This window comes from Aulostomus chinensis, chromosome 19 (assembly GCF_037954235.1).
Source record: "Aulostomus chinensis isolate RoL2024-O1b breed Wild chromosome 19, RoL_Achi_v1.0, whole genome shotgun sequence".
In the NCBI taxonomy this organism is placed as follows: domain Eukaryota; kingdom Metazoa; phylum Chordata; class Actinopteri; order Syngnathiformes; family Aulostomidae; genus Aulostomus; species Aulostomus chinensis.
In genome coordinates this window covers 24,417,923-24,440,564 of record NC_141338.1, presented here as the reverse complement: position 1 = coordinate 24,440,564, position 22,642 = coordinate 24,417,923, and the positions used below count along the sequence as shown (strand labels likewise).

General features: G+C 44.4%; 1 protein-coding gene and 1 pseudogene across 2 annotated transcripts; one reads left to right on the top strand and one right to left on the bottom strand.

The window, feature by feature from the left end:
* Positions 1-399: 399 nt before the first annotated feature.
* june (JunE proto-oncogene, AP-1 transcription factor subunit) lies at positions 400-10,502 on the bottom strand. Of its 2 annotated transcripts, none has more exons than XM_086187409.1 (2): positions 10,072-10,502; positions 400-5,513 (listed from the first exon to the last, which is right to left on the bottom strand). In XM_086187409.1, the coding sequence occupies exon 2, from the start codon at positions 5,361-5,363 to the stop codon at positions 4,317-4,319; it is 1,047 nt and encodes a 348-aa protein (XP_086043535.1). In that variant the 5' UTR covers positions 5,364-5,513; positions 10,072-10,502; the 3' UTR covers positions 400-4,316. The 2 variants fall into 2 exon arrangements, with proteins under 2 accessions (XP_086043535.1, XP_086043536.1); XM_086187410.1 differs by lacking the exon at positions 10,072-10,502 and adding an exon at positions 9,948-10,031.
* Positions 10,503-13,920: 3,418 nt separating this feature from the next.
* On the top strand, positions 13,921-15,769 carry LOC147244462 (uncharacterized; annotated as a pseudogene).
* Positions 15,770-22,642: the final 6,873 nt, after the last annotated feature.

The window sequence follows — 22,642 nt, the reverse complement described above, 5'->3', positions numbered from 1 at the left end:
TATTAGGTGGTGGAAAACTCTGGCTGCCACCCACCATAAAATTCAAGAAGTCCTCTTTGTCAGTTCCTTTGTTTGCATTTGTCAGTTGTCACCTTTTTCGCAGCATTGTTTGGATTTTTGTTGGTTTTCGTAATAAATACTTTCAGCTCTCTGAGTCCTGCCTGCTGAATGTTTGCCTTTGGATCCACCTGCCCAACATAAACCACGACATGACCACAAGACATAACAAGCTTCAGGCATACCACTGCCGCCCTGGGGCTCGAGCTACAAAGGAGGATCTGCTCTCTTTATCTTTAGTTTGCATGGTGTGGGAAAGCCAGACAAATGCAGTCAGGGATCAGCGGTACATTGACGGTGATCAACTCACTACATCAACACATCTGTGTGTGTGTGCGTTCACATCAAAGGGCAGATCCAGCACTAGATGACCAACACCTCATAAATATGACGAACAGAATCCATAGAACAGGCTGGAGGTACACAGAGCGGTAAGGAGAGCTGCAGCGACTGTGAGAATCTGTAGATGAACAGACTTTTAATGTCACTGTGCATCAATGAGGCACGAGTAGATGTGACCTGAGTGATAGATTTGATTGACACTGACATGAAATGAGGGAATGGTGTAGAAAATGGCAAATTTTATGAGACCATCAACACTGATGTCACTCATTCAGCTGCAGCTGTGTGAGATGTACAATCTGTGAGAGTCTGAATGTAATCCACATGACCGATGATACAGAGACACAGAGACAGGCCCCCACCTGCACAGGTAAGGACAAAATTTGTTGATTGGAACTGACAAAGATTCGTTTAGCTAACTGCAATTAGACAAGTTCAAGTTGTGATTGTTAAATATTATGCAAGAAATGCAAATTATAGAAAGAAAGCTGTGTGTGTGTGTGTGTGTGTGTGTGTGTGTGTGTGTGTGTGTGTGTGTGTGTCTTTGGTCAATCCTCAACATCAGCAGTCCCAGCTTTGACCTGGTGATTCAACTGTATTCCATGCCAAAAAAATCAATGTCAGGAATCTTACTCGTTTATTTTGACTCATTTATACTGACGGTTCCCTTCTGACAATCACGACAAAAAACATTTATGAATAAGTACCGCAATGAGCTTCCTTACTCATACATGGTTGTCAAGAGTTGTAATTGGCTTATTTTTAGCTCCAATCAAAGTATTTGTGGATTTTATTAAAGTATTAACATGTTACCTATGAACATGCAATGACTCTGTACATTTTCATTGGTTTCTCAAGAAATACATGTACCTTGGTAGAAGACAGCGCGTTCAAGCTCAGAATGTTCCATGTCAAACATGATGGTCTGGAGTTTTAAAGCCCAACTTTATTTTATTTGCACTCATTAGCTATGGCTGAAACAACCACGATGCTGCCTTAAACCCGTGGAGGTCCAAGATATGTTGAGGACCAAACGCTGGATCCATAACACCATCACCAGGGGTGTGCACAGCTCTGTGAATTTCACAGCCACCTCTTTGTGTCTCCACCTGGATGACAACTGTATCCATTGTAGATTTTACAGTGATTTAATTGCAGTATAAAGATCAAAATGAAATTCCTCTATCACAAGGACAACTTGTGACGAGTACAACGGTTCTTTTAGATGAGTTTGGATCCAGTCAGCATCTGTCATTTTGACTCTCCATCACATTTATCCTCCATAGAAGTATATTTGTCTCTGCTTCTCACACGAATACACCAGCAAAGTGATTGGCAACACAATTTAGCTCCATTCTTTGTGAATGGGAGGGACTATTTTGCTGTACAAAGCAAGCTGGGAGACCAGGCCACACGGATCAAAATGGCTCCCTGACACAGATGTGAATTTTTTGCGATGACGTAACTTTCACTTTACTGATTCTTTCAACTGCCTTATTTAACAATAAAACCAAAGCCCAGAAACTTCCCAACCAGGCCCCTTTTTTGTCACTTCGAGAGGCAGTGCAGTATATGACTGGAATTGTAGTTCCAATAGTTTGTTCCTTAAGATTTGTGTTGTCAGGTGGAAACCTTGTAACTTCAACTGACAGAAATCAAACCACTGGCTGGCGAATATTTCATCACTGATGTATTGACACAAACAACCCAACACAGCAGAACAGTGAGAAACAAGTGAACATCGGCCTTTGTAACAAAATATATTCATGATAAACAGCGACACAAACCAAACAGCTTGTATACAGACACCTATCAGTTCAGTGTTAACAACTTTTTTTTACATTTGTACAAAAATAGAATCATTAGAGACATCAAACCCTCAAATAAAAGAAAATAAATACTCATTAGACACTTGCCGAAATTAGAAGTCTCTCATTGTCAAACACACAAATCACGTAACTGCAACATCTCATCCTCAAGTATGAATGGTCACCTATAACAAGGTTCATGTTTTCAATGTGGAGCAGCTTTACTTTATTTTTTGAAGCTCACAAAAAAACAGGCTTCTGTTTGAAAGTTTTTGTTTTGTCTGACAGCTGCAAACGTAGAAATGTTGAAATTGACAGGCAGGTGAGGACTGGAGAGCCGTTCTCACTCTCACCTTGTCCATGCAACAGCAAAGTTCCTGGCACAAAGCTTCCAATGATTCTGAAGCTGTTTTTTTACAAAGAAAAGGGTTGGGATTTTACATGTTGTATATTTTATCACACATCCATTCAATGTGCCATCCAGCATCCTTTTGATTACAGGATGCATTTTTATGCAACATACTTCTCAAACTGAAAATGTTCCGACAGCATCGCAGTGACCCAGCAGCCGCATCTGAAGAGAATGGGAATGTGCTGACTGGGCCGTAAGGTCACTGGAAAACAGTCTGGAAAAGGAAAAGTATTAAATTCATGTATCAAATGTGGGAAAATATGAATATAGATGCATGAAACAACATACATAGGCCTATTCCTTTTTTAAAATAAACCTCTGCACTCAGTTATTATAAGCCCAGTTTTTAATATCACACCATCTGCATCAGAGTTGTATTCACACAAGTAACTTTTATATTCCAAATGACATCTTAAAATGTCTGCCATAAAAAGTACAATTTTTGACTCTGGATCTTTCTCTATTTACCAGGCAGCACTGGGAATTTTCCATTCAAACCTCCAAAAAGCGCAGATGAATTCAGCTTTCTGGAGGAGAAACAGTAGTAAGAATGGCTCCACATGAAGATCATCAAAATCATTCAACAACCATGTATTATTTGCACAATGTACTAAATTTAGGAGTTTTTAAATACGTCATCTGAATAATAATTTCTTTTGTCTTTATGTTTCATATTCGTTGTCTTGCTGCAGATTATTACAACAAAATCAGTCAAACAAATACAAAAAACAGTCTGCTGTAAAGAGGGGCAAATATTCACCCACGTCAGGATTGTATTTTTCAAAAAATTAAAAGAAAAACTGATGATAATACTTTTTGAAATTTAAGGTCAGGGATGACAAAGAACATCTGACACATTTCCTCCGACTAGATTCTTATGTCCTTTTAGCAGGTGGACAGACAGAACATTTCTTTCTGACGTTTCAGAGGCGATCCAGGGAGGCAGCAAATTTTCCACCAGCCAAACGACTGAAAGTGTTCAAATGTAGATTCTTAAGGTTTTGAACGTCCAGCAACAACAAAGGAGGAAAACAAATTTCAAAATTAGAGATGAACACTTAAAGAGGTTCCCGTCATCAGATTGCACAGCCACACAGCAGCATTTCTGCTCTGAATGCAAACACTGCTTGTTGTAAATTTGCATCACAGTTCGTAACGCCACTTCATGAGTGACATCAGTGAATTTACTGAAATGTTCTGGTTACTTTCCCAAATCTAGTTTGAATTAGAAAAATAGCTCCCACTATAAAAAGTTCCTCTTAACTCGTCATGTATTCAAAATTTGAAACAGAAATGTTTTTTGTCGTGTTGGTGAATCACTGCATCATCAGGAAAAAGAAATTCAGTAAAGTTTATGTGTTCAATGTCCTAAACGTTCCTAAATGAAGGCTGGAGAAGCGGCTTCAGAACACCTCTTCAGGTGAAATCCCTCCCCATCTGTTCATGTCCAAAATCAGTTTTTAAGTCTGCAGGCCAGGGATCCATTCTTCCCGTTTCCTGTCTAAGCTCTGCCCCCTCTTGCTGGATTAGTGACAGCAGTTAACGAACACGTCTCGTTAAGCATCCGTCTGTTTCACCGAGGTGTTGTGATGATGGACCGTGTGCTCTCTGCTCATGGAGAGCTGAGGTGACATCTCAGAATCATAAAGTACACCTCTGATTGTTTCACACACTTGTTCTCCTGAAGCTGTGGCTCCTCAGCAGCTGGAGTCCTCACTGCCAGTGCCTCCGCCACCTCCTCCAGACTTGGATCCCGAGCCAACAGCCATCTGGCAGCCGTTGGTGACATGACTCATGACTTTCTGTTTGAGCTGAGCGACCTGCTCCCGCAACATGGCGGCAGTGGAGGCCAGGTCCAAGTTCTGACTTTTGAGGATTTTTACCTTCTCCTCCAACCGTGAGATCCGCTCCAGTTTCCGCTTGCGGCATTTGGACGCAGCTATGCGGTTGCGGAGCTTCTTGCGCTCAGCTTTGATTCGCTCTTGTGTTTCCAGGTCAATCGGGGAGAGGGAGGGCGGGGATGTGGGGTCTCCTGGTGGATGAGGAACCTCTGGGACAGTCTGAGGGGCATCCAGGCCGCGGGCGTGTGACTGAGGGGCTCCACCACCGCTGTGATTTGAGCTGCCACCGTATGTCATCGGCCCCCCTGAATATGCCATCTGGCCCGGGTTGTAGCTGCTGAGGTTGGTGTAGATGGGCATGTCACTGGTGGACATCAAGTTCCTCTGATACGAAGCCTGCAGGGAGACGCTGGAGGAGGAGGATGGGGACATGGGGCCTCCTACCAGCTGGTTCTGCTTATGAAGGTCAGCGAGCGCCTTGACAAAACCATCAGCAAATCCCTCTTGCTCGTTGGTGGCCTGGTTACGATACATGAAAGGGTTGCTAGGGTTGGATACTGGGCTGGTGGTGACCAGGCCCTGGTTAGACTGGATGATCAGGTGCTCAAGGTCAGGGGACGCCAGCTTCAGCAGGTTCATCTCAGCTGAGGATGTTACAGTGGATGCCATGGCACTCATAAGGGAGCTGTTGCTGACAAGTCCTAAGCTGTTGGGGTTTGTGCCCCTCCCTCCTGCTACACTGCTGCCACCACCAGGGAAATGATGGCTACCCACCACTGACATGGCCTTTTTACTCATCAGCATCTTGTTTCCTGGGTAACGCTCATATTCACCAAACTGACTGAAGCTGGCGACAGCAGGAGAGTCATCATGGTAGAAAGGAGTCTCCATCTTGGTCGTCATTGATGAGGAGGTGTCACTGAGGAAATCTTCATAATCAGATTAACCTGAATATCAACGTTCCACTGACGTCAGCGTCTGGAGGATGAAGGCAGGATGAAGAGAAGGAGAAAAGACAAAGAGACGAAGAGAATCTAGTCCCTGCAGAAAAACCTGTGACAGGAAGAGCAGGATGAAGACAACAGAAGATTAGAGATATGAAAACCATCATACTTACACACACACACACACACACACACACACACACACACACACACGCGCACACATATATGATTCAAGATAATGACTTGGAGATTCTTCAAATTTTCTCAAAATAACCCTCAATAACCCTTTAGGATTTCCCTCATTGCCTGTGGGTCATCATGTAGTGACCTGTACACATAGGCCTGAAATATGGAGTCCCTCAGAAAAAAAAATTAATTAGTATTGCATGTTTTTATCAATAGATTTAATTGCTTATCAGTAAAATTCCACCCATTTACTGGTTACTTCACAAATTCTAAGAATAATGTGACTTAAAACAATCTCGGTTTCTGGAAACTTCGTCTTTCAATATTTAACAGTCAATAATAAGTGGATGAGGCCCTACAGGCGAGGTCGGACCAACATGATGGAAACAGTTTCTGCAGCCTGACGTACGAGGCTCCTCTCTGGAGCAGTCTCTCTGCTCAACGATGGCTTCCTTCAAGTTTTCATTTCATCATTTTTCTGCTCAAGTTTGATTTCACTTGTTAATTAAAGTGTGTGAGTTATTATTGTTATTAGTTATCATGTTGGATATCAAGTTGGCTTTTTAAGAAATTTGTCTTTAAATAATTTAAATGTAATAGACTGTTGTCAGGGCATAAAACAATCTTCTTCTGATCAGAAGAAGTGCTGTAAAGACGGGCTTGACTTGAAAAATCAAATCAAATCATGACCATCAAGTCAAAAGTCAAAATAACACTGCCTTGTACATTGACAGTCTATACATCAGAGATGAACCATAATTTGTACTGTTGATGGATTTGTCATGACGAGGAATTACAGTGGCAGCAGGAACAAATGTGTCCTGCGCATGAAGCCAGAGGATGTATCAGCATGTGGTGCTGACCAGATGCAAGGACCAGAAATGAGCCGCCATCAGCAGCTCAAACATTTGGTTTTTGAATGCGACTACAGCCTTGAATCGCACAGCGTTGAGACTAGAGCCTAGCAGGTCTGGGTCCCACGGTGGATCGGTGAAAAACACATTTTGATTATGGTTACAACTGTGGTTGCTGTCGTTTTAGCCGAAAGTTTGAAGTTCCTTAAGAGGCATGGAGCAGGCTTTATTTCCTTCTGACCAGCGTCTGCATATCCGCTGGATGTACACACACTTCAGTTAACTTCACATTTCTGTATCATTTTCAAATTACAAGCGCCAGCCCATTGGCGTCGCTGTGGACAACATCCATCAATTTGTCACTTTTATTTTGAACTGTTGTGTTAAAACCAGGAGCCTGTTTGGCTTCATACATGTATTTTAACAATTGCTTTTCTCAGTGGAAGTCCTCAGACCCCTCTTGTAAACTGAGATTATTTTGTGTCAATCAAAACAACATCAGTGTCTGACTAGTTCTCTCTCTCTCCAGCTGCGCGTCATTATTGGTTCAATACACCCTTTCTCAGCATGACAGCTTTGGTGCCATTTCTCTGGCAACCCGGGTGAAGCTTGTGAGATTGGCCCTCAGAGGCTCCAAGCACCAAGTCTACCATGGTTCCTCCAGTTCCTCATCATTTCTACCTCATGGAGGAACTGATTAACAGCAGTCTCTGTAAAGTCGAGTTTATGAATGGACCAAATATTTTGGATCAATTGGAAGACACATTTGCGCAAACAACTTTCAGATGTAACTGACAAAAACTAGAAAAATCATTTTCCATTTAAATCCGGCACTCTTTCCCTGCCACTTTCCCTCTGCCCTCCAGGTGGCCTCCATGTATGTACGCGGTGACGTCACGCCAAGGGCCGAGGGCAGGTGGCTGAGGGGAAGTGGAAAATTAATGAAAGGCAGGGTCTCTCGCTTTTAGCCCCTTGAGTGAGAGTAAATAAAAACCATGTGTCCTTTCTTTGATTAGAACTCTCACTACTCTGACCTAAATCTCTCATGAAATTAACAAGAATGCTGCTTTGCAGGTGCAATCATCTGTTACCTGGGTTTGCCACCGTGATCTGGACCTTTGACCATCGGAATATTTTCAGTTCCAACTGCAAATTTGTGCCAAAGTTGAAAAAAATTACCCCAAGATATTCTTGGCATATTGCATTAAAAAAATGCAATGGCACTCATAAAGAAAAAGCCTCCAGCCCACGGTTGTTGCTGGCACAGACCCACGAAAAAGGCAGGGTATTGCGATGAGGTTGTTAGCGGGAACAGAAGCGAGCACCAGTGCTGTCGGTGAGGACACCACCGGTGTGTTCAGCAGGTCGCACGGGGAGATTTTTGTCTTGTTTTTCATTAAAGTGATAAGTCAGGGATGTCTACAAATTTCCCTAGAACCCAAGTCGCTGGGACTCAAGGGTAACTTGAAAAGACTTTGGTGGTGAAGACTGAAGGCGACACTTTTTGGCGGCGTCCAACTGCAATGCTGTATTTGTAGATTCAATGCGATAAAGAAGGGCCAACGAACCAGAATGTTTTTATGTCAATGCAGCTTTTTGTCAATTGTGGCTGTTTGATACCTGCATCGATTCATATAAGAGAGAGTTCAACAGAAATGGAACACGTGCAGCTGAATGAAGCAGCCTCCCTGCAGCTGGCCGGCCTGCAGCACGGTTGGCCTTCACGTGTGCCATCAGCTTGTGTCAGCATTAATAAGCTCCACTCATGGTTGTGCTCCCAAATGGGATTGGTCAGTTGACTGGCTTTCATCATAGCACGTACAACACATTTCCCTTTCAAAAACAAATTTCCTTGCACCTCATGAAAACGAAGGTGTTGCAACTTCTTACTCGTACTGGCAGTTCTGTATTCTCATGAAACCTTTGTTTATCTTATGAAAGTGCACAATTATTCAACCATAATCTTGCAAGTAAAGCAATACTAGTGATCAGTGCGCCTATCCAACAGTCGCCCGTGAGTCCAGTGCTGTGCAGAGGAAGCCTCACACATGGACACATCCAAAGAAGAGCTGGCGACAGACGCCAGTCCCCACGGGCTTCAGCCTCCTTGTCCGTGTGCCGTGTTGTGGTCATGTGTTTGAGTCCTGGTCGGACCGTGCGTGTACACAGCCCCTTCGATGAGAACCTTGAGCGATATGCCAGACATTCTTTTTTGTCTCAGTGGAAAATGAAATATTCTAAGATCGTTCTGACAATGCTGTGGCTAGGGTCTGATGAGGTTATGGTACAAAACGACTTTTTTGGGTTAAGGGAAAAATCATGGTTTGAGTTGAGATATAAACAACTAAATGTTCCAGTGTCTTGCTAAAAACACAGAGGCACAACTGCACATTTCCCAACATCTCAATTATATGGGTTACATATAAATAATAATGCATTACTTTTCTTGCATATCTTATTTGCTTCTTTCTCAGCTTTGATTTGATGATGAACCATGGCCAATTATGTCCAAATCAAAGGCAAATGATTGTTGTACCATGTGGTGTTACTTGATAAAAAAAAAAAAAAATTCAGCAGTGTGTTGTTTATTCCTGTTTTCCTTTTATTTTTCTTGTGTCTATCTTTTCAATAAGTAGAAGACCAAATCAGGGCTCCTTTCACACCTCTTTGATTGTAGGTTTTGTAAAGTTGTAGAAATAATCAGGAAGAAGACGGGAGAGTGCGTCTGAGGCTCGCCAACGGTCTCACAAGCACAGGACAAAAGGAAAATCTTTATTTAGCTTAATGTTAGTTTCAACATAACTATGTCAAAGAAATATGATGTCCCTGAACCTTTCACTGACCTGTCTATACCAGCTTCTTTATTTCTGAGCCTACAACCCTTCAACATGTTTTCTTTTCTGCTGTGAAATTGAATAATGGCACGGAGGCTGTGTTACAGTTGCTGCTGCAGGTCTGTTTGCATCAATGAGCAGCTCTGCTCCATCAAAACATGCTGTGAAAGCTGCAGGTGACACAACACAAACACATTTATGCACATACGTGTTGCAAACATACAGAATATTTTAATATGATGAGATTATTTGAAGGCTAATTACCCAACGTTTAGTACAGTATTTCTAAAAGACCTCCACTCCATCTTCGGCATTTCAGCTGATATGTTTTGCTTCATATGAGGAAATAAACCTACATGCAATACCTCACCACGGCCAAGTAACAATCTTGACTGATTTTCCAATAAGTTCTGAGTCATTTATCTGAGTTCCATCAATTTCTACTTCCCAATCCACAAAAATGAAGTACCTGGATGCACACTTTCACTCTCCGGCACTTAAACAGCTAGTGTTCCTTTGCAGATTCACATTTGACATAAAAGCGGGTGATTAAAGATAAATTGTTCAGTATGGATGCAGTTTGTCATTTCTACAGGACCACATCGCCTCTTCATCCCGCTCTATACGTCTAAGTTCCCGGCACAACCGTAACTCAAGGAAAGTGCCGACCTGTCCCAGTCTGATGTCTCGTTCGGATGGATGAACGAGTTCGTTGGTCTCGGACATCATCAGAGAAGAGAACGGTGGTGAACAGCATGGAGATGAACAATGTGTGATAATGGTTAATACTCACAGAGAAGACGGCGGAGCGCTGCTGAAGCATCCGAGAGCAGACAGAGTGACTCAGAGACAGTCAGCATGCTCTCTCTCTCTCTCTCTCTCTCTCTCTCTCTCTCTCTCTCTCTCTCTCTCTCTCCCATCTGACTCACGCGAGTTTTGTGTTCATTCGCTACTTAACACATTTTAAACGAACAAGCCTCGTTAATGTGGTTTATTGCAGCCTACAATTTGCTTTTATTAACTCAAGGAGGCTATAATAATTCAGATAACCTTCGGTAGTCATTTACCACTTCAACTAAATCTGCTCAAATCATCATCATCGTCACCACCACCACGCACTTGAATTATCCGTCACCAAGTGGTGGAAAAAGTGTGCAGCAGTCTTATTAGAATTCATTTAATTTCATCATCCATCATCCATCCATCATCCATCCATCCATCCATCATCCATCCATCCATGTTCTCCCTCTTCTCCTGTTCAGGGTGGTGAGGGTGGAGCCTATCCCAGCAGCCTTCACCCTGGACAGGTCACCAGTCCATGGCAGGGCCAACACATAGAGACAGACAACCATTGTCTCTCCCAGCCACGCCTACGGTCAATTTAGAGTCTGGATTAACCTGGTCCCTCTTGATGTCTTTGGACTGTGGAGGAAGCTGGAGTACCAGAGAGAACCCAGCAGGAACAGGGAGAACATGGAGACTCACCCAGAAAGACCCCGTGCCTGAGATAATGAGATCCATCCATCCATTTTCTATATTGCTTAGCTGTTAAGGGTTGGGGGCGGAGCCTGTCCCAACTGACGATGGTCAAGAGGCAGAGAATAACCTGGACAGGTTGCCAGTCCATCACAGGGCCATCAGTAGCTATTAGGGGTTCAGTATCTTGCTCAAGGATATTTTGACATGATCATCAGCGGAAGTAAGAATCAAACCAGGGGACCCCAATTGTGTGTGTGTTTGTGAGTGTATTTATATTTTTGTATATATGTGTATTTATACATATACATACACACACATATATACATATATATATACATATATACATTATATATACAGTGTGTGTGTGTATATATACGGTGTGTGTATATGTATATATATACATATATACATATATATATATACACACACACACACACATATATATATATATATATATATATATATATATATATATACACACACATACTACACAAGCATTCATGTCCCTCATTGTGAAATTAATAAGATACAACAACAATACTATGGCAAGGGGGAGTAAGGATGACAGGTCAGCAGGGGGATGTCATCATCACCCCCACCAACTGAGATTGGGTACCAAGCCCCAATAGATACAAACAGCCTCAATACAAGAGCTGCTGACCTAAGAATGAAGATCGTGAACCAAAAACCTCAGTAGGGGCTAAGATAAGTAAGCACATGGTCAATCCAACAATGGGGCTCAGAAAGGAATTGGCACTAACACCCAAAGAACCAAGCACCAGCTACTGGTTGACAGAGCAGTCGCCCCAGACAGTAAGAGCAGACCAACCAACCTGTGCAGCGCCTGGATTGATTACAGAAAGCCTACGACTCAGTGCCACACAGGGCAAGGCAAGGCAAATTTATTTGTATAGCACCATTCATACACAGGGCAATTCATAGGGCTTTACAGAGGGAATGAGACATTGAAAGTCAAAAACAGTTAAAAATCGAATACGTGAATTAAAACATTCAAAAATCATTTAAAATCAATTCGACAGCAGACAAATCAATATTAAATCAATCCATCAGTACCAAATCACCCAGATCAATCCCAAATCAATACTATCAGAAGGCTGCAGTAAACAGCAGTGTTTTCAGCCCTGATTTAAATGAGCTGAGAGTTTGTGCCCCCCTCAGAGGTTCAGGGAGTTTGTTCCACAGGTGTGGACCACAGAAGCTGAAAGCAGCTTCACCCTGCTTGATTCTGACCCTGGGGATGCTGAGTAGACCTGTCCCTGATGACCTGAGGGGTCTGGATGCTTCATACCCAGTCAGCAGCTCTGACATGTATTTAGGCCCAAGCCCATTCAGTGACTTATAGACCAGTAACAGGATTTTGAACTCCATCCTTTGACACACAGGGAGCCAGTGCAGTGGTTTAAGGACAGGTGTCATGTGGTCCATTTTCTTAGTGTTGGTCAGGACTCTGGCAGCAGCATTCTGGATGAGCTGCAGGTGCTTGATTGATTTTTTACTGAGACCTGTAAAGACACCTTTACAATAATCTAGCCTACTAAGAATAAATGCATGGACGAGTTTTTCCATGTCTTGTTGAGAGAGAAATCCTTTGATTCGTGCAATGTTTTTGAGATGATAATAGGCTGACTTAGTGACAGTTTTTATGTGGCTCTTCAAATTCAGGTCTGAGTCCATAACAACGCTAAGGTTTCTAGCTTGGTCGGTGGTTTGTTGTGTCATTGAGTCAAGTTGGCTGCTGACCTCAAGCCTTGCGTTTTTGGGACCAAACACAATGACTTCTGTCTTTTCTGCATTGAGCTGGAGAAAATTCTGGCCCATCCACTGATTGACCTGTAGGATACAGTCACTCAGTGGATGCAGTGGACTGTAATTGCATGGTGACACTGTAATATAAAGTTGTGTGTCATCAGCATATGAGTGGTAGGAGATGTTATGGTGCTCTATGACCTGGGCCAGTGGGAGCATATAGATGTTGAACAAAAGTGGCCCAAGAATAGAGCCTTGCGGGACCCCACGTCATCTTTGTTTGCTCAGATTCACAGTTCCCAAGCGAGACAAAGAAGTCACGATCTTCTAGGTAAGATCTGAGCCAATTTAGCACCGCACCAGAAAGTCCAACCCACCTCTCCAGTCTGTCGAGCAACAGGTTGTGATCGACTGTGTCGTATGCGGCACTAAGGTCTAGTAGTACCAATACTGATATTTTAGATGCATCGGTATTAAGGCGTATGTCATTTAACACCTTAATAAGTGCAGTTTCAGTGCTGTGGTGTGGTCGAAAACCTGACTGGAAAGCATTGAAGAGATTGTTTTGGGTCAAGAAAGAATGAATTTGTTGATAGACAACTCTCTCAATGAACTTTGACAAAAACGCAAGGTTAGATATGGGTTTGTAGTTACTTAGTACTGAAGCATCTAGATTAGGCTTTTTTAAGAGAGGTTTCATTACTGCAGTTTTCAGTGCCCTGGGAAATTGACCTGATTGAAGAGAAGCATTTACTATCTTCAATACATCTGATGAAACACAATGAAAAACACTTTTCAGCAAGCTTGTAGGCATCATGTCAAGGCAGCAGGTCGTGGAGTTTAAATTCTGAACCGTTTCTGTCAGAGTTGCATGGTCTATGGGTTGAAATGTTTCTAGATTTCTGAGAAACTGAGGAGGAACTGGTGACATAACTAAGTTGCTTTTGGAGGAGCCACATACTGTTTGTCTTATCTTCTGAATTTTATCTGTAAAAAAGGCTGCAAAGTCAATGCATGACTTGTTGGACAGCAGTTCAGCAGGAATCAATGCCGAAGGGTTTGTCAGTCTGTCGACAACAGTGAATAAGGTGCAGGCATTGTTGGCGTTCGTCAGAAACTTGATAAGGGTGTGGAAGACAACCCTAGAGGCCAAGTCAAAGCCAGCAGCCCAAGTTAACATCAAGTGTGGCATAAACCAAGGAGATGCACTGTCACCACTCCTGTTCTGAGTAGGTCTGAACCCCTCAGTGGTAACAGATACCGATTCTGAAGCGGGGCAACAGTCAGCCACCTGCTCTACATGGATGACATCAAGCTCTACGCCAGGAATGAGCGAGAAATTGACTCACTGATCCACACCACCAGGATCTACAGCAACGATGTAGGGAGGTCATTTGGATTGGACTAATGTGGCCGGATGGTATCAAGCAGTGGCAAGATGATCAGAACTGAAGGGGTCGACCTACCAGAGGGGAATTTAGGTGACATCCAGAGCAGCTACAAGTACCTTGGGATCCCACAGGCTGATGGAAACCACAAGGAGGCAGCAAGGAAGTCAACCACTGTGAAATACCTCCAGAGAGTAAAACAAGTACTGAAGAGTCAGCTGAACGGGAGGAACAAGGTCCAGCCATCAACATGTCTGCACTGCCGGTCATCAGATACCTGCTGGGATCATAAGCTGGCCAAAGGAAGAGGTAAAAGCCACAGACATCAAGACCAGACAGCTCCTCACCATGCACAGAGGGTTTCACCCTGAGTCCAGCACCCTGAGGCTGTACACTAAGCTTACGGATCCTTACATCGTGCTGGGGGCCAGGGTGGTGCAATCCAGGGTACCTGTCTCATCAGATCAGATGGTCCTCAGGTGTTTGGGCCCAGCACAAGAACTTCAGTTTATCAGAGTTTAATAAAAGGAAATGATGGGTCCTCCATGTTTTCTGTCCTTCAGACAGGCCTCCAGTTTAGTCAGCTGGTTTGTTCCATGTGGATCATTGATGAGTTCAGACCCTTGTGGAACACCAGAACTGACTGTAGTGGTCTCAGAGGAACCATCATTAACTGGTACCAACTGAGATGGACCTAGTAAATATGACCTGAACCAGTTTAGTGTGGTTCCTTTAATACCAGTGACAGGTTCCAGTCTCTGTTGAAGGATATGGTGGTCAATGGTATCAAAGCTGCACTGAGATCTAATCAGACCAGCACAGAGACCAGTCCCTCATCTGGTACCAGTAGGAGGTCACTGGTACCTTTGACTGGTTCTGTGTCTGTGCTAGGATGAACCTGGAACCTGACTGAATCCTCCAATCAGCTGTTGCTGTGGAGAAGTCACACAGCTGTTTAGCAGCTGCTTTCTCCAGAACCTTGGAGAGAAAAGGAAGATGTGATGTTGGTCTGTAGTTGGTAGAACTTCTGGATCCAGGCTTGTTTTTTGAGGAGGGTTTAATTCCTGCCACTTTAAAGGACTGTGGGATGGAACCAGATACCAGCGCCACATTGATCATATCTAAGAGAGAAGTGCTAAGGTTTCTGAGGTTATAGATGCCGTGTTGTCATCTGATGACAGGAGGAGAACAATTTTTTCTTTAATAAATAGAATTTTGTCATTAAAGAAGTCCATGAAATCATTGTTACTCAGGGAAACAGGAATATTTGGCTCAGTAGAGCTGTGGCTCTCCTGAGAGTCTGGCTAGAGTACTGGAGAGAAACCTGGGGTTGTTCTTGTGTTCCTCAATTAGGGAGGACAAGGACTCGTGTGCATCAGAGCCACTGTCCAGGATAAAACATCAAATATCCAAGATTACATCAAGAAGATGGCCCCTCAGGACGAGCTGCTCAGAGAGAGTGAGGAGGAAGGGGAACAGATGTGGACATGAAAGCCCCTAAACTGCATATACAACCACCAGAATGAGGAAGTGGCTGGAATCAAGAAGACCTACCAATGGCTGGAACACGCTGGACTGAGAGGCAGCACAGAGGCACTCATCATGGCAGCACAAGAGCAGGCCCTACGCACAAGAGCCATAGAGGCCAAGGTCTACCACATCAGATCAGACCCAAGGTGCAGGCTATGTAAGGATGCTCCTGAGACAGTCCAACACATAGTAGCAGGGTGGAAGATGCGAGCCGCAAAAGCGTACATGGAGAGGAGCAACCAAGTGGCGGGATACTGTGCAGAAACATCTGTACCCAGTATGGACTACAAGTACCAAAATCCCAATGGGACACACCAGCAAAAGTGATGGAGAACAACAGGGCTAAGGTGCTGTGGGACCTCAGCTTCCAGACTGACAAACAGCTACTGGTGAACCAACTGGACTCAGGAGTGGTGGACAAACAGCAGAAGAGAGCAGTGGTGATGGATGTGGAAGAATCAGGAAGAAGGTTGAGAAATACCAGGGGTTAAAAGAACAGCTGGAACAGATGTGGAAGGTCAAGGCTGACCTGGTCCCAGTGGTCATAGGAGCACTCAGGGTGGTGACCCCCTCCCCCCCATATTCAGATTCAGAATACTTTTTAATCGCTTGTGGGAAATTCCAATCACACACTCAATTGTGTGATACAGCTATCACAAATAATCACATTTAACACTGGGTGACCGTAATAAAGGCACACATCCAAATTCTACAAAGCACATATACATTTGATTGTGTATGCACGCTAAATTTGAACAGTCTGTTGTCCAAATGGAGGCATATATATGTGTGTGTGTGTGTGTGTGTGTAAAATCCTAAAAGAAAAGATAAATTGAAAAAAAATGTGTTCAAAACAGAGCAGCACGGTGGAGCAGTGGTCCTCACTGTGGCCCCCCAGCAAGAAGGTTCTTGGTGGAGCCCCGGCTGCAGCACGGTGTCTTTCTGGGTGAGTCTCCATGTTCTCCCTGTTCCTGCTGGGTTCTCTCTGGTACTCCAGCTTCCTCCACAGTCCAAAGACATCAAGAGGGACCAGGTTAATCCAGACTCTAAATTGACCGTAGGCGTGGCTGGGAGAGCCAATGGTTGTCTGTCTCTATGTGTTGGCCCTGCCATGGACTGGTGACCTGTCCAGGGGGAAGGCTGCTGGGATAGGCTCCACCCCCACCATCCTGAACAGGATAAGCGGGCTCCCTACCACCACTAAAAGAAAATGAATGGATGAATGTGTGTGTGTGTATACACACACAAATATATATATATATATATATATATATATATATATATACACACACACACACAAATATATATATATATATATATATATAAATAGTGTGTTTAAAAATAGATTGGTGTGTTTACTCTGGCTGGCAAGTAATTGCAATTGTCAAAGTTGGAGCAGGGCTGCACGGTGGTGCAGTGGTGAGCACTGTCGCCTCACAGCAAGAAGGTTCTGGGTTTGAGCCCCGGCTGGGGCACGGGATCTTTCTGTGTGGAGTTTGCATGTTCTCCCTGTTCCTGCGTGGGTTCTCTCTGGTACTCCGGCTTCCTCCTACAGTCCAAAGACATGCAATTTGGGGACTAGGCTGATTGGACACTCTAAATTGACTGTAGGTGATATTAAGTGTTTTTCTGTTGTCTTATATATTATCTTTTAATAATACTTTGTACTCACGTATACTTACAAGTCAAGCATATACATGATATAAGCTTACGTAGATCTAAAAGACAAATGTTCTTGGAATGTGTGTCTGTGTTATCTCCACTATTCCCAGTCCCTTCCTGTTGTCGGAATGGCACCAACTAGTCCTGGTGCTCAGTAGATTTGTGAGACCCCCTCTGTAAAACCCCTTTAACTACTTCCAGATGTTCAAGAGTTCAAATAAGGTGACTTGCAGCTAAGTCATTGATTCTGCTTGGGATGCATGAGCAGGAGATCCCGGTACCGTTACTAACATTAAAGAAGTACATTGATGAACTAAATACAGTGTTGGATCATTTTCTACCTCTTTGGGAACTGCCACAGAAACATCTTTATTACAGTAGGTGTGAATGTGAGTGTGAATGGTTGTTTGTCTCTGTGTGTTGGCCCTGTGATGGACTGGCGACCTGTCCAGGGTGAACCCGCCTCTCGCCCGCGACCCTTACTAGTAAGGAATAAGCGGAAGACAATGGATGGATGGATGGATGGAAAGTTGGAGCAGTCAACACACACACACACACACACACACACACACACACACACACACACACACACACACAACTGCATGTTTTGGATGCACAGCTGTTGTGTTCACTGTTGAGGAGTTGAGTCGTCCAGTGGAGTGAAAACACTTTGCATAAAATAACCGAGTAAGTGCTTGTTTTGCTGTAGTTGAGTGTCAGGTCTATTATTAGTTTGTACCTTGAATTGTGTGACTGTAGCCACTTATACCTTTTACTCCAGTTATATAGTTCTGGGGGGTCACAGTTAAGGGGCATGTACATGTGATGTATTCACCAGTTACAGCCAGGTGATATATTGCTCTTATGAAATGGTTTCCATTAAAAAAAATAGTCCCTCTCGACTGCTTGCACATAAATACTACCTCTGCTATACTACCACTGATTTTAACTTCAGGCAAGAATGTAGCTTGAAACTCAAATTTGCTGTGCTTTTAAGTATAGTTAAAGCCAATTTGAAAACTTTTCAGAGAGATAAGGGACCACTAGATGGCTGCTCACCAGCTGGCATCCCTTGGTGAGATTATTTCCCATAACTCTGGCAAAAGGAAGCTGTGAGTGTTGCTTCATTGGTCGGTCATCCTGACTGTTCTTGAAATTCTGAAAGCGCTTGCAATATGTGGCTGGTACTCTGGAAACTCTCCAGATCCCGGAACCGTATGTGGTCAGAACTGGACCAGACAGAGTATCCAATCCGTACACCTGACAGGGTCCAGTTTGACTACAAGTAATGTGACAATACCAGGGTGGTTCACCAGCACAGCCATTTAACAATTAACTAGAACAAGCAAATCCTTCCGACCATCTCTGGAAACCACACCACAGGCTGTCGTCAAACTGGCCTCAGTAGGACTCAGAGTATATGTTCAGTCCACCCGTGTTCAGTGGGATACTTCACAGCTAGCCGGCTAGCTTTAGCTACAATTGGGCCTGAAGCTCTCATGAAAGAATGCACATCCTGTAGAGTTGAGGCAGAGCAGCATAAGGACATCATAGGGAAATATCGTTTCCATAAAGTTTGATCCAGTTTGTAGTTAAATGATGGTAAATGGACTCAAATCATATAGTGCTTTTCTACCTTAGCACCACTCAAAGTGCTTTCCAGTGTCCTCTCATTCACCTGCTCACACACACGCACACACTGATGGTGAAGGCTGCCAAGCCAGACGTCAACCTGCTCATCAGGAGCAATTATGGGTTCAGAATCTTGCTCAAGGACTCTGGGACATGGTCACTGGGGGAAGTGAGGGTCGAACCAGCGACCCTTCAGTTGCTAGAGGGCCACTCTACCCACTAAATAAAGTTGTGTTTTTGTACTGTGATCAGAGAGGTCCAGTCTTCAGACACACCACTCCTGCAGCCTTCTGATAAACCTGACCTGTCCAGGGTGAACCCCACCTCTCGCTGAAATCCACTGGAATAGCCCCCCCCCCCACAACCCTTAACAGGATAAGCGGAAGAAAATGGATGGATGGTTGGATGATTTAATGCCATCATAATGCTATGGGAGAAGGTCTGTACAACTCATTAACCAAGCTTGACCTATAGCCCCTGAGATCAGTTATTTACAGTCTGTTGACTCAGAAAACTGTACCTGACAGTCACACCTGGCCCCAGATCCAGGACCTCGCAGACTGTCACTGGTGGCTACCACTGGTTTTCTATCCAGGACTTGAAAGGCTTATCATCTGGGATTCACACCACTTGACAGTGTTTGTCATGGTTGAAATATACAAACACTGCACATGTGCAAGCACGCACACACACATATACACGTGCACGCATGCACACACTTAAATCTGACCTCAATTGGATTAAACTATCATTTTTTGAGGTTACAGTACATTTTTTTTCTTTAAAAATATTAAGATGTAATTTAATTTTTTTTTTGGCGGCATGGCTCAGGGGTAGAGTGGCCGTCTAGCAACCGAAGGGTCGCTGGTTCGATCCTCGACCCCGGTGACCATGTCCAAGTGTCCTTGAGCAAGATACTGAACCCATAATTGCTCCTGATGAGTAGGTTGGCGCCTTGCATGGCAGCCTCCACCATCAGTGTGTGAGTGTGTGTGTGAATGGGTGAATGAGATGACACTGTAAAGCGCTTTGAGTGATGCTAAGGTAGAAAAGCGCTATATAAAATTGAGTCCATGAGTCCATTTTAAATTCTGCAACTTTCACTTGTGTCTTGTGCCATTCCAGCAGGTCCCAACCCCTACAGTGGGTCTATGCACATTCAGCACTATTTGTATAAATGTATCCCTCCATATCATTCCTATTCCAACCTTCTTGATTTTATGAGAAACACTTGAATATTTTCTCACCACTATTGCCAGGTGGTGTATATCAGGGATTCCCAAACTTTCCTGTATCCCTGGAACTTTCAACCTGCTGTTTTGTGCCCCCTCTTCTCATCAGTCGTCAGGCCTACGTAAGCACATCCACTGAAGCTCCAACTGCTCCCACTGTGAGGTGAGGTTGTTACAATGATGAGTCCATAATTTAGTGAGTAAGTGAGGCAACATTTAAGGCTAAAGGACCTTGTTTTTCTGATCCAAGAGGAAATGAACATAGGTCTACTGGGTGTGAATCCCCAGAGAACCCACCTACATCACCACTCTTCCTCTGATTGTTTAGCATCTGGTGCATTTAGGTGTATTGCATAAGATGGATCAAGTTCAGAGCCAATCAGAGGAAGAGTAGGAACGGATCTTTGTAGATCACAAGTGGGAAAAACATAAAACACTGTTTTATTTTGCTTTTTTCTTTTCTGTAAATGAAATTGAATGGATGTGAATTAGTCAACAAATTACAAGTCCATAATATAAAGAATGGAGACATGCAGAGAAATTGCTGCCCTGCCTTTGTCCATGGATAACCAAATCCACCCGATTGTAATTGGGGGTAAATGCTGATTAACATATTATAGTTTATAAGGTTATGAAATTATAGGGGGTGGGAGGGGCTGGTGGGAGAGAGACAAGAAAGCACAGTGAAATACACCTTTTTTTTAGGCTCCACTATTTGTGGGCTGTCTCATTCTGAAGATACTGTTTATGCAGATTGGCTTCACTCTGACATTTTTTGGCTGTTCACAGTGTGAGTCCACTGGATGTAATGGAAACATTTCCCTCTCACACATCTGAAAGTTATCAGCTGCCATGACATCATCTGAACAAACAGGCGTGATGACATTGTACTGTGTCAGAGGGAGACAGAAAAATGGGAGAGTCTTTTCGAGGGATAGCATCAGTAACGAGGCTGTTGGAAAAGCTCCTGAAATATTGAACTCACTTTTTTTTAAATCTGAATAGCAGTACAAAATAGTCACAATAATACCTGACTATAAAATTGCATTAACCAAGTTTTTGCCCAGTTCAGGGTAAAAGAAACTGACATTTGTTGACAGTTGAACGTGAGGTAAAGCCTTTTGGTTTTACTGTGACACCCTTCATGAAACATGTCGTCGTCCTCCTCCGCTTCATCTGGTGGGTCCGGGTCGCGGGGGCAGCAGGCTCAGCAAGGAAGCCCAGACTGTCCTCTCCCCAGCCACTTCCACCAGCTCTTCCGGGGGAATCCCGAGGCGTTCCCTGGCCAGCCGAGAGATATAATTTCTCCAGCATGTCCTGGGTCAGCCCCGAGGCCTCCTCCCGGTTGGGCATGCCTGGAACACCTCCCTAGGGAGGCGTCCAGGAGGCATCCTCACCAGATGCCTGAACCACCTCAACTGACTCCTCTCTACATGGAGGAGCAGCAGCTCTACTCTGAATCCCTCCTGAATGACTGAGCTTCTTACCCTGTCTCTAAGGGAGAGCCCAGCCTCCCTGCGGAGGAAACTCATTTCGACTCATTTTTATACCCAAAGCTCATAACCACAGGTGAGGGTTGGAACGTAGATCGACCTGTAAATCGAGAGCCTCGCCTTTTGGCTAAGCTCCTTCTTCACCACAATGACCTGATTTAGCGCCTGCAACACTGCGGACGCCTGCCCCAATCTGCATGTCAATCTCCCGTTCCATCCTACCCTCACATGTGAACAATACTCCAAGATACTTAAACTCCTCCACATGAGGCAGGACCTCCCCCCTGACCTGAAGTGGGCAAACCATCCTTTTCCAGTTGAGGACCATGGCTTCAGATTTGGAGTTGCTGATTCTCATCCCAGCCGCTTCACATTCGGCTGCAAACTATCCCAGCAAGAGCAGAAGGTCGTGGCCTGATGGACCTAAGAGGACCATGTCATCCGCAAAAAGCAGAGACGAAATCCTCTTGCCACCAAACTCGACCCCCTCCACCACCCAGCTGCACCTAGAAATTCTGTCCATAAAGGTTATGAACAGAACCGGTGACAAATGGCAGCCTTGGCGGAGTCCAACCCTCACTGGGAACAAGTCTGACTCACTGCTGGCAACACGGACCAGACTCTCACTCCTCTGGTAGAAAGACTGAACAGCCCTTAGTAAGGGGCCATCCACCCCATACTCCCGGAGTACCCCCCACAGGGTGCTCCTGGGAACACAGTCAAAAGCCTTCTCCAGATCCACAAAACACATGTGGACTGGTTGGGCAAACTCCCATGCCTCTTCCAGCACCCTAGCGAGGGTGAAGAACTGATCCACGGTTCCACGGCCGGGATGAAAAACACACTGCTCCTCCTCAATCTGAGGTTTGACTATCAGCCTGACCCTCCTCTCCAGTAACCTGGCATGGACCTTTTCAGGGAGGCTGAGGAGTGTGATCCCGATAGTTGGAACACACCCTCTTGTCCCCTTCCTTAAAGATTGGGCCACAGCAGCCTCCCGTCCCCTCCGTTAATAGTGTGGGCAAGTTGCCGCCTTCGCCCCCTTAGGCAACGGACGGTTTGCCAGAACCTTTTCGGAGCCAACTGATCGTCATTCTCCATGGTCTCACCAAACTCCTCCCACGCCCGAGTCTTTGCCTTGGTGACTGCCATGGCTGCATACCACTTGGCCTGCTGGTACC

What these genes read in the sequence shown, in the direction of transcription:
- june (XM_086187409.1), bottom strand. Translation starts at nt 5,363, where the DNA reads ATGACGACCAAGATGGAGACTCCTTTCTACCATGATGACTCTCCTGCT.